The sequence below is a fragment of the Protobothrops mucrosquamatus genome, unplaced genomic scaffold, assembly GCF_001527695.2.
Source record: "Protobothrops mucrosquamatus isolate PMUCROS unplaced genomic scaffold, P.Mucros_1.0 scaffold67, whole genome shotgun sequence".
Classification (NCBI taxonomy): Eukaryota; Metazoa; Chordata; class Lepidosauria; order Squamata; family Viperidae; genus Protobothrops; species Protobothrops mucrosquamatus.
In genome coordinates, this window is record NW_015386445.1 from 486,486 (window position 1) to 498,980 (window position 12,495).

The 12,495-nt window shown below is 38.9% G+C and overlaps 1 protein-coding gene across 1 annotated transcript; it reads left to right on the forward strand.

Moving 5' to 3' along the window:
* The first annotated feature begins 374 nt into the window (after positions 1–374).
* LSM14A (LSM14A mRNA processing body assembly factor) lies at positions 375–11,932 on the forward strand. Its single transcript, XM_015812086.1, has 10 exons — positions 375–495; positions 2,841–3,004; positions 4,363–4,495; positions 4,769–4,888; positions 5,638–5,814; positions 6,277–6,342; positions 7,080–7,256; positions 7,898–8,060; positions 9,168–9,408; positions 10,118–11,932. The coding sequence occupies exons 1-10, from the start codon at positions 375–377 to the stop codon at positions 10,139–10,141; spliced, it is 1,386 nt and encodes a 461-aa protein (XP_015667572.1). The 3' UTR covers positions 10,142–11,932.
* Positions 11,933–12,495: the final 563 nt, after the last annotated feature.

Here is a 12,495-nt window from a genome sequence, read left to right on the forward strand (position 1 = left end):
TAACTATATATAGACTATAAAGAATATGAAAACCAGTTTCATCTCTAACTATAGTTTCAGAAGAACCGGGCTCCTTTAAGAACATCCGCTGTTCAAGGAATCGAGTCGCCACTAAATGGTAGCAACTGGACTATAACTCCCAGAATTCGTAGCGACGGCCTCCCGCTCTCCCCCGCCCCCCGCCTTCTTCGTTTCGCCCAGCGCGGGGCACCGCGGTTCTCGCGAGATGTCGCTGCTGTTTCCCGGCATCCATTTCGTGGCGCTGAAGGCTGAAGGCGGCGGCCGCCATATTGGGAGCGTTGGGCCGGCTGTAGCCTGCGGGCCGCTGGCGCGGAGAGGAAGCGGGGTCGGCGGCGGGCGAGGTCGGCGGCGCCATGAGTGGGGGCACGCCGTACATCGGCAGCAAGATCAGCCTCATCTCCAAGGCCGAGATCCGCTACGAGGGCATCCTCTACACCATCGACACCGAGAACTCCACCGTGGCCCTCGCCAAGGGTGAGCGCGGGCAGGCCCCGCAGGCCGGGCGGCGGCGGCGGCGCTAGGCGGGCTTCGGAGGGCCGAGTCTCGCCGCGAGCGGGATCCGGACCCCCAGGGGCCGCGGAGCCCTCGTCTCCCCCCACGGGGACCTTCCCGCTTCCCCCTGGTTGTTGAAGTCGTTGGCTTCCCCAGGGCTTTTGGCAGTCGCCTGACCGATCGGCCAGTTGCTGTGTTAGGATATGAGAGAAAAATCTAAATTGTTCGCCTTTTCCTTCGGTGATTCACGCGACGGTTCCCTGGCTTAAGCCCGGAGCCCCCTCGCAACGTTGAATCAAAATAGTTTTGGGGTGGTTCGAAACCGTCTTATTTAAAAATGAGCCTTGACATGGTATTTTGAGCGTTACTTGTGTTTAAAGGTTTTTTTGTCTACTTTTAACGCCTTTCCTGGATAGTTTCAGGACTTGATACTATTCCTGCTGTCACTCTATATTATTGTTCGCTGAGTTTCATCCCTTTTGTCTCTCTTATCACTAATTAAGTCTTTAAATACTCTTAAGGAGGATAGAATAACAGAGTTCCCAATCCTCTGGGTAAATATTCCTGTTCTGCTTTTCACTCTTCCCAGATTTACTGCATGAAATACTTAGTGTTACTATTTGTAATATTTTGGAAAGAATTCTTGGTAGAATATGTGTTACGCATTTCAAAGCCTTTTCAGCCCTCCAACATCTTCAAATGGACATTTCCAGATTAATGTCTGAAATTGGACACTTAAACTGGGATCTTAGCTGTTTACCTGAAGATGCTGGCAATCCAACAATCCCTGTATGGGGCACTGGGACTCTTGCTGGAGATAGTGATGTGAGTTGTAATTCAAAGTACAAGAACTACGGTATTAGTTTTGAATTTGGTTAGTATAGATACTGAGGTAGACATATCAAGCAGCAGACTGATCTGAAAAAGAGAACTCGTATCATTTCCCCAGGAAACATTACATGAAGACAAAAAAACTTATTTGGTTGAAGGCAAAACTTCTTGACTAACCAAGCAAGTTCTGCTTACCCAAATTATAGGAACCACAGTGCAATGACAGACTGAAGTTTTGTAAAGGGGAGACCTCATGTTTAAACTGCTGCTGCAGGCTGAAGATACAAAAGATAGCTCATGTGGAGGAAGACCTCCGCTGAGGCTGTAAAAAGTAAGCCAGACTTAGTAGGGCAGAGAAAAGGCAGGAGCAGAGAAGGTCAGCCAGTTTACTTGCAAGGAGAAAGCCTCACCCTTTTTGACAGGCTGCACTGGAAGCTGGCTAATTAGCACAACAGACAGATGGAAACGATGCTGGGAACAATGTGTTCATTTTCTAGCTGTGTGTTTTCTGGTTGTTGTGATTCTTGCCTTGCTTTGGATTGACACAGTGCCTTGTGAACTCTGGGCTTTTCTTGCCTCACGAACCCTCTTGTATTGTGGATTTAATGTTCCCTGGTGGGTTTATTTTGATTGGGAAACTTTGTGGACTCATTGCCCATTGCTCTGTGGATTAGCATTGGTCTGCTTGTGGCTGGAGTTAATTGGGACAGTTCTGGGTTTTTGGTGAAGGGAGTTGCGGGGGAACTCCTTGGCTTTGGGTGAGAGCTGAGATGTCTGCGACACAACCAGTTACTCATCTTTGTACATGGAATAAAGAGGGGCTTTAAGATTACAGAGGATCTGGCAGCAGTGCAGTCAATGAAAGAGACAATAAAGAATGATTTGTTCACAGAGGTAAATGCATGCTTGTTACAAGGTGGGACTGAAATGGGACAAATTGGCAGATCTTACAATAAATGGTTGTCACACAGGGAAAATGAAATGGATGCAGGATAGACTGAAATGAACCCTAAACAGAAATTAATATTTTTACATTGTATTATACATCAGGAGATGTTGTGCTTGAGGCTACACATGAGTGCTTCTGGTTGTTTGTGCCTGATGGATCCTTTGTAGCTTGGTATGATGTGACAGCTCATCACTGAGCAGCATGCAAATACTGAAGTAAACAAGACATTGTTTCCGATTGATATGCCTCTATTTAGCTCTATTTTTGAGAAATGTTCATTTGAAAATATTGGCATAGTAGACAGATGTATGAGTGATATTGCTCTAGGATTGCTTAGAGTAGGCATGTCCAACACTGTAGTTAATGGTGCGCCACAAGATTGTGAACTTGTAACATTAATATGTAATTTATATACATTAACTATTGCCCAAAATGATTCTTCATTTGGTTGGTCACCCATGGCTTAGAGACAGAGCAAATACTTAATGATCCAAATTCTTGAATTATTTGCATATAACAATAATATATACAAAAATTTGTTCTGCAGTTTGTTCATTTGGAACTGAAGACAGACCAACTGACCGGCCTATACCACCTCGTGATGAAGTATTCGAATACATTATATTCCGTGGAAGTGATATTAAGGATTTAACTGTTTGTGAACCTCCTAAACCACAGTGTTCTCTTCCCCAAGATCCAGCAATTGTTCAGGTATCACTGTGTAACAGTGAACTATATGTGGGTCTAATTGTGAAAAGTGAAAAATATGTTTGTGTGTGTATGTGTTAAAGTACACTAAATGTTACTATACATAAATATTTGGTGAATATTTCCCTGAATTTGAGAGAAAACAACCAATACCTTTGCATAATGGATTTTTCTTTTTTAAATATGCTTTATTGATTTTTAACATAATCGCTTTAATATTTGGTAAACAGCATGTTGTCTAGGTTAGTATTTAAAAAACAATAACAATTTCTATAATTCTATAGTCCATATTATGGCTTTGCTTGATTTTCTCTTCTTCCAATAATATTCTTTTGTCAACCTTAAATTAATAGTTCTTATTATTTGAATAAATGACAGTTAAATATAAACATTTTGCTCATGTTTCTGCAAATAATAACCACATCAATATAAAATTTCTTTTCTGATTAATCATCTTGATTGCCTCATCATAGATCCTGTTTACAAAGTTCTTATTTAAATTTGTTTTCCCCACAACATTCAAAGCATTCTTACTGGTTAAGATTTTCTCAAAATTAGTTACAGTTAAGTATTTAAATCTTTTTTCTCATACAAGCCATCCCAACATTTTTACATTTCTCATATCTTAAAAAAAGAAAAAGAAAAACAGAGAAAACATTTCTTTTATATAAACCATACCCACTTCCCATCACCTGAACGCATTTCAGGTGGTCGATAACTTGTTCATATGGCCAGTTGCCAAGTGCCCTGCAATCATGTGATCGCCATTTGGAATCTGCCATTTTCCCAAAAAAATCAATGGGAAGCCAGCAGGCAGCGTTGCTCCAGCGCTTTGAAAGATTTACCCTCCCTTCCTAAAGGAATGGACCTCGAATCAGGTGAAAAACTAACAAGGGCCATGGTTCAGAGCCTTTGATCAATGTTTTTCCATGACTCCACAGGGGAAAATGCTAGCAAATGCCAGCATTCAGAACCTTTCAGCTTGCTAGCATTTTAGCAAATGCCATTTCTGCCCCTGTAGAGGGGAAAACTCTACTGTCAGTATCCTGGGCCTTCCAAAATGTTGCCATTTATTATTGTTTTCTCCAGAATTGAGATTTGTCTCTCCAGTGGAGGAGATATTCCTTGGAACAGACTTCTGCCATAAACACTAGGGAACACCATCCTTCTCACAGTTATTCTTCCCGGCAAATGAGTTGATGAAAATTAAAATTACGCATGTCTCCAATGTGTAGAATGAATTTTTATGAATGGACAATTGTATACCACTGATTGTTAAGAGTTAAAAAAAGAGCCTCTTGTTTTTATTACTGATTTGTAGAAAATGGCACGAAATCTCTTTCAGACATTGTTTTCTTTAGTCTTCTCTAGGGTCGTCTTCTACTTCTTCATACCAGTCTGTGGGTTCCTATGGCCCTTTTGGCAGAATGCCGGCCTACAGTCAGTTTAGTCCAAGCCCATTAGTGGGTCAGCAGTTTGGGGCTGTCGGTGTTGGTAAGCTGCATTGTTTTTTTCTTCAACAAGCAAAAGCCACGTGCACAATAGAGGGACCTCATGGGCAAACTGAGGGGTGCCTGTAGCTCTCTGAGCTGCTACCTTCTGGATGAGCTGAGCTTCTGAGGGGCCGTGAAGGGCAACCCCATCTATAGAGAGAGCTCGTTACATGTAGCCAAGGTGGCTGAGTGACTTGATCTGTTAAAACGTGTTTTTTTTAAGTAGTAAAAATAACACAAGTGAGATGTGACACTTTTTTTTATCTTGATGCAGGAAATTCATTAACATCTTTTGGAACAGAACCTCCAGTGAGTTCTAGTTTGTCCCAAAACAGTGCAGTTGGTTCCACTTTTACAACAGATGCAAGATCGCTAAAAACACAGCTCTCTCAAGGTAAGGATTAATCCTTTCACATTCCTTGTAATTGTCGTGTATTCCACAATGTAGTATGTGTTCTGTAAATCTGTGCTCCCCAAACAGTGATGATAAACACACGTTTAAGCATAGCATAACATTTTTATATGTGCTGCTCTATTTCTCCATATCAGATATTAAAGCCTTGTGAGTTCCTTGAATTTTGGACCACACTAGATCTTAGTGAGGAAATTACAGGTATAATTTCTAAAATCCTTATTTGAGAGTGATCTATTTTCTACATGAGAGTACCAGTCAGCAGGTATAAATGCAAACAAACATATCATAGAAGAAACCTAGATTCTCATGCCCTCATATATTTCTTACTGGATATACAAATAGTCCTTGACTTACAACCATTTGTTTAATGATCGGTCAAAGTTGCAACAGCACTGAAAAAAAGTGGCTTATGATTGTTTTTCACACTTATGACCCCTGCAGCATCCCCGCAATCACGTGTTCATAATTCGGGCGCTTGGCAGCTGGCCTGTATATATGACGGTTGCAGGGTCCCAGGAGAAAAGTTATCGGAAGAGAATTAGTGACTGAAGATAAAGGTTTACAGCAAGACGAGTTCCCTTTATTTAAAATGAGAAAGGGAATATTTTCATCTAACTTTACAGATAAATTCTATTTGAGAAAGTTATGTCTTCAAGTGAATTAGTAGATTTCCAAGGAATCCTTAAAGGAGGCCCAAAGCTAATACTATATTCCTGCTTCTGTTTCAGCTCGGTCAACCCCTCCTCCCTTAGATCACTTGAGAAAGAGTCCAACCCTGGAGCAAGCAGTGCAAACCGCATCAGCCCATTTACCTGCCTCAGTCCCAGTTGGGAGAAGTTCTGTTTCAAACCGACCACTTGGGTCTATCAACCAAAAAACATTAGATCATCAGGAACACCGGAGAGGTAAAATATTACTTTAGTATGATATTGCTGCAACCTTGTGTAGGGTGGGTTGTTTTAGATATTTTGAAAGTCCCTGTGATTGAATTTTGAATTTGTCTTATGTGCTAAAGTGGAATAGAGATCATCTGCCTGCAGACAATTGTCAGGCCTTGAGATAAAATGATAGGTGCATCTTTATGTCTTGTGTCTGGGAAGATACTTCTGGCAGCAGGGAAGTCTGTTCAGTGGAAAAACGTATCCTTTTGTTCTGGGGCATATGCAGAACGGAAAGCTTAATGGTTCTTAATCTGGAACAAACCCATCACATTCATTTAGAGTCAGCTCGAGTTTGGCAGAAATGAAGCCAGGAATGTTTTGCTTCTTCCAAGCCCCAGATGAGATAAAGCCTGATAAAACAGAATAATTATTCTGTTTATTATAATTATTCATTATAAGTATTATTTGCATTTCCTCAATTTCTAGCTGAAGCACAGAAGGTGGCAAGATATGAAGCAGAACATCTAAGACATGAAAACAAGCGACAAATAGGTAAGCTGAAATCACTTTTGAAAATAAAACATTCTGCCATAGGGTGGGCTAAACTACAACAATGTCCTAAAAGGTCTTCCCTGCTTTAAAGGGTTGAGAATGTAAGAACGTTCCCCCTCATTTTCTGCTTCCGTTGGACATGAGAACAACCGGATAGAACGTCTTGCATTACATTCCTGAATATAGGGAGGTGGCTTCCGCCGTTGCTGATTGGAACAAACCAGGACCAAAGTGGATTTCAGCTCTGATCCACAAACAGCTGGCTCCTTATCAGACATTACCAAGATGTTGTTTGTGAAAGAGCGAAAGCAACTGCTTTCCTCTCCTGAGAGATTTGGGGGCAGGGGGCAGGGCTGGCTTCTAAGCTTTCTTTCTAAGGAGACCTGGTGTGTTTTCATCACTGATGACTTTTGAGTTTGTGTCTCACCCAAAATGCAAATATTTTTGATCCTGAAAAGATTGAGGAGTAGAACAATCTTCAGTCTTATGAAGCACATTCATTCAGGATTTCTGTGACTTTTTAAACTAATTCATCCAAAATAAAACATTCAGTATGTCTTCAGTAAACTGATTTTGTCTGGTGACATCAGATATAAGTTGTTTCACATTATTAGTATTAGCAAGCAAAATATTGCCCATTGTTCAGTGTTGAATGTCATTTGAAGATGCTGTTTACCAAAACCTGGAAACCTGTGGAGCCCTTTAGACCCTGGTTTTGTTTTTTGTTTTTGCTGCAGTTCCAGGGGCACCTACACGGAGGAGCCGGGCAGGCCATCGAGGAGGCCGAGGAAGGTTTGGTGTGAGGCGGGATGTTCCCATGAAGTTTGAGAAGGATTTTGACTTTGAAAGTGCAAATGCACAGTTTAATAAAGATGAAATAGATCGTGAATTTCAAAATAAGCTAAAACTGAAAGGTAAGTGGTGAACAGAGCCTTTTTTATTTGTATGAGGCTTGCTGACTGTGGAGTTAAATCTTATGGGTGCTTTTGTTGAAGAGAGGCTTCATTTAGACATAGTCAAAGTCTTTGAATTTTCTCCTACATAATTTTCCTTTTCCCTGAAGTAATTGTGTTGTCTTACATTCTAAAATGCAACTGTGTATGCACCAGATTTAAGTACCCAAATTGTTTGAATTAATAAAATGTAATTATAGAGTTTCCAGTGGGTTCAGTTTATACCTAATTGTGCTTAGAATAGATTGAAAATCATCATGACATTGTGATTTCAAGTAGTTTGATTCTAAATGTGACTAAATCTGGATCTAGCTGATCTCCTGGTGCAACTTTAGTTTTTGCTAGTTACAAGAATATGGTAAAATGTGGTAAAAGGGTACGAAAAGAACCATTTGTGTGTTTTCCCAGTTTTGGGGTTCCCTTCCCCCATGTGACAATGCCATTAGCAGTCATTGAACTGTTCTGCTCCAAAAGTAGCTACACCAAGAAGATCAGGCAGTGATAGTGAAATTAAACTGTTATCAGTCTTTTCAGACATTATTTTCCTAGAATGGTCATTGAGGTTGGTCTTTTTCTTTTCTTTTCCCCTTTTGATTTTCTAGAGGATAAGCCTGAAAAACCTGTGAATGGGGAAGATAAAGGCGATTCAGGTGTTGACACCCAAAACAGCGAAGGCAATGCAGATGATGAAGACCCTCTTGGCCCAAATTGCTACTATGACAAAACCAAGTCTTTCTTTGATAACATTTCTTGTGATGACAACAGGTACCAGGTTTTTCTGAGCAAGCTACACACAATGTTCTTTTGATACTAACATGTAGAATGTCTGAGCCAGAATTTTGAATGTGAATAGAGAACTGAAGTTTCTTTTTCACATTAAGCAGAATGAAGGCAGTAGAATGAACTGGACTAGTGCATCGTATAGGTGGGTGCAACTTTTGATTTAACGCAAATATTAGTAACTTGTTTTTATAACTATAATCTTTCTTCTGTACTCAGGCTTGCCACAGTTCATTCTACTCTGCTCATTTTGCTGCAGGCCATATGAACCATAGATGGAGACTTCGAGTTTCAGGCTTGTCCCGACTTGAGCATTTAGGAAAGAAAGACCCTCGACTCCATTTTTGAAGTGAAAGGTTTACTTTTACTAAAGTCAAGTGGTTACAGCATAAGCAAAGCTGGATCTGAATATTCCCAAGCAAAGTCTGCATTTTTCCCTCTTCCCTGGTCCTCCCCCATTGACCAGTTCCAATGATATTTGGTGCCTCTTTGGTGGAGTTTTGCATTCCATTCTCATGGCCAATCTGTTCTGGATTGACACCTTTGGTTCCTGTCATCCTGTCATTCCCCCCTCCTACCTCCCCAATTTCTCTCTCTCCCCTGCATTTTATGGCAGGATGCCAACAAAGCAGAGTGTGGTGAAGATGGCAGACCTGACACTGAGATTGAGACTTCTGCTAAAATCAGGCAGGTTCTCTCAAAATCCAAGGCTGAGGCAGTGGACAAAGTTGTTTCATCATTTTTCTCTTGCAAAAAGGTGCAACCTATTTTTTTTTTTTTACATTTGGGAGACTTCTAAGTACTGCGTCACTTCATCAACAGTTTAATGAATTCCTTCTGATCTCAGTTCTCTCCCAAGTGGAACTTAATGAAAATGCTGGCATTTCTAAATTCACCTGTCTCTTTTCCTTTGGGTATCTACTACTAAAGGTTTGAGAAACAGGTTACATAATGTGCTGTAATGCAGTTTTTACCTTTCATTTTGCTAACTAACCCTGGCATTTCTAGTGGTCATTTGGTGCAGATATCTTTTTATGAAAAAACTGGTCATGACTTGAAGCAACAGCAACATATCACTTCTGTAACTTTCAGAGAACGAAGACCAACCTGGGCAGAGGAAAGAAGAATAAATGCAGAGACATTTGGAATCCCATTGCGTTCAAACCGTGGTCGGGGGGGATTCAGAGGCAGAGGGGGAAGCGGAGGAGGTGGTGGCTTCCGGGCAGGTAGAGGACGTGGAAACGCAAGAGGAACCTTCCATGCTCCTCGGGGTTTTCGTGGTGGATTCAGAGGTGGCCGTGCTGGCAGGGAGTTTGCGGATTTTGAATATAGGGTAAGGCAGTTACCAATATTATTACTATCTGTAAATTGCTAATTGTCGTGCTACTTACAGAACTGAAATAGTTTATATAATTCACTCACTTTTTTCTTTACTTATGGTACCATTATCTCAGTATATCTTTATGGTTATCATAAAACTATTTATAGCATGATCTTACAAGTACAGTGAAAGAGAAAATCTGAAATGGTTCTGTGAATCTTTGTGCCAGTTTTTCCTTTCCTTTTCCACCACTGGTTGGTGCCTCATTGAATTAATTAATTAAGCACCACAATAAATGGGCTACAAATTCATGGTGAAGTTTCCTTTTTATCAAGTCATATCACTCCTCTGTCTTACATCATTAAGCTATACTCCCCAGCAATAGCAAGGATCTTTCCATCTGTACTAGGCAATGAATTGGGACTTTTCACAGACTAAACATAGGCACTAAAGTAAGAGGCATGCCTTAATTTTTTCTCAAGAGCAGAAATTGTTCTATTTCATTCATATTTTGATGTACAGTAGTTATTGTTATTTATGTTATATAACACATAGTTGGTAAAGTAGATGTAATGAAACTCATTCATTTTGAAAATTTTATTAGTTTATTATTTATCAAATTTGTATGGCTGCCCATCTTTCAAAATGTTTATGTTCTTGATCAAATTGACTTTATATCAGCTTGAACCAAAAATAATGTTAATCTTATATTACTTTTTAGAAAGACAACAAAGTTGCAGCATAATCTACAAAGAATTTGAAAGCAGGTGGACTTGCTGATCTTCATGGTACCGAAAAGGTGTTGGTTTTTTGCAAAGAATTATGTTCATTTGCTGTTAAAACTTCACCAGCACTGGTGTTTGTTTTTAATTTCAAAGGAGCAGTAGCTTTTTTTGAAAATATGGCCATCTTCAAAAACAATATTAAATATATTTGAGATAGAAAACTTAAATAATTTCTTACATATAGTTAAAGTATAAAGCAGTACTTCTGTGGAGTTTTAGTATTTTTTTTTTCATTACACAAAGGGTTTTTCTGAACTAAAATTGTATTTTATAATTGCTGCAGGCTGCAAAGACAATTGTATGCAGAAGGCCGTCAGTACTGTGAGTGTGTTGATCCTGTGAAGGTTGTATTTGAAATCCTATAATCTCTCTTCTCAGATAGTTGTAACTTTTGTCAAACAGGATGCTGGGCAGTAGAAAATTTGGTTTGTCAGTAAAGAAAGTATAAACATTGAAAATGCTGTTTCTTAGGCAAAGGAAGCTTTTTATAGTTGTATAATTCCATGATTATCCCATTGCCAAAGAAACACTAGGGATTTTGTATAGCTGTATAAAAAGCAACTAATTTTTTAAGAATAAACATTTTTAAGTCTTACAAAACTGCCGTGTTGAAATGCTAAACACATGTTTGGAAGGTTTCTTTCTAGCTTTTCAGCTTTAAATTTGTTTGTTTTTATATTTTGACTACCAATAAATATTTGAAATGTTCTTCCATTATTCAGAAGGATTAAAATATTTCTCTTGCAAGAAATTCATTTTCTAGTTTTTGGTCTTGCTGAAGGACTGGACCACACTAAGGGACTATTTAGATAAAGATAAACTGTAACACTTTATGCACAGTTTGAAAGTCACGTTATGATAGTAAGTGAAAAAAGAACCAGCCCCTGAATTGTTCCCATTGAGGTGCCTGGAATAAAAATGAAATGTCTCCATGTATCGATTCTTAAAATGTTTTGTATTGTTGGCATACTCAATTAAAAGTGATTTCTTAGTGTCTGCAATTGCCAGAGTTTTGATGGACTGTAGCTTGGAGACATTGACTGTTCATTTTTACCCCAGTATCACTAGAGTGATTTTGCCTGGAGTAACTGAGGTTAATTCTGAATAACTAGTTATGACTTCTTTTGCTATTAAGTTATAATTAGATACAGATCTTTAATAATTTGTATTTTTATGTATATCTGAAAGCCACAAGAATAAAGGGATCCAAAGATTAAAATATTTTATCTAATTTGCTGAATTTTTGTTCATTTTCCTTCATGTTCAGTCGTGATAAAATGTGGATAAATGCACTGTTAGCAAATGGGAATATTAAGGTGATAGAATCATAATTTTATATTTTTTGTATAGCACTATAAGGAAGTATTTTGTAATTCATTTCCATATGAGGTCAATTATTTGGCAACTGTAGAATTAGATACTATTGTTTAGTAATATTCTGCATGTTCACAACAATGCCTTTTTTGGAATCCACAAATCATGATACTGAACAGTTTTGAGGGGGCTTTTTAGACAAAAGGCAAATGCTGTATTGTTGCAATAACTATGTATACTGTATAAGGTGTCCCAAACTTATTTAAACCAGATAAATTGTAAATACCAATGAGACGTTATGAAGGTATGATTTGGTTCCGATTTACCCATCAGTTATTTGAGTTTACTAATTGGGGCATGACATCCCTTCAGTGTATCTTGCTACGGAAAAGTGGGTCTTCTATTTTAAGCCAGAATAAAACCATTCAATAAGTAAATTAATCTTTGTGAAATTTCTTTACAGCTCCATCATATTTCAAACGTAGATATTTGGGCCACTTCTTTTGGCTCACTTGTTTTAAGACCACAGTTTGATCACCTGTTTAACAATTAAACTTATAGCCTCACAGCTTTGGATGAAAACAAGCTTAGTATTAAACTTAACTGGCCTAAATTTTAAAGTTTTGATCTTTTTCTTATATTACATTATCTTAATGGTCCATGTTCTTCTATTGGCATTCGGTATCAAAATACAGAGAATAGGTTTACTGTATTAGGATCATCTAAACCACAATGAAGCCAAAAAAGGATAAACACACTTGATGTGCAAGAAAATCAAGATTTCCAATTTCTGGTTTTGAAAACCAGTGACTCAGCCATAGGAAGCTGAGAATGTTTGCTCTCATCCCACCGATGCAGTTTTTGCACATTTACATTTAAGAGACGACTCTGGACTGCAAAATGAAAGATTGGATGACCTTCGATTGGAGGGAGGCAGATCTTGTTCAATAACCAACGCTCAGCAGGGATTTTAATCTCAAAACGGGAAATGATTTAAATC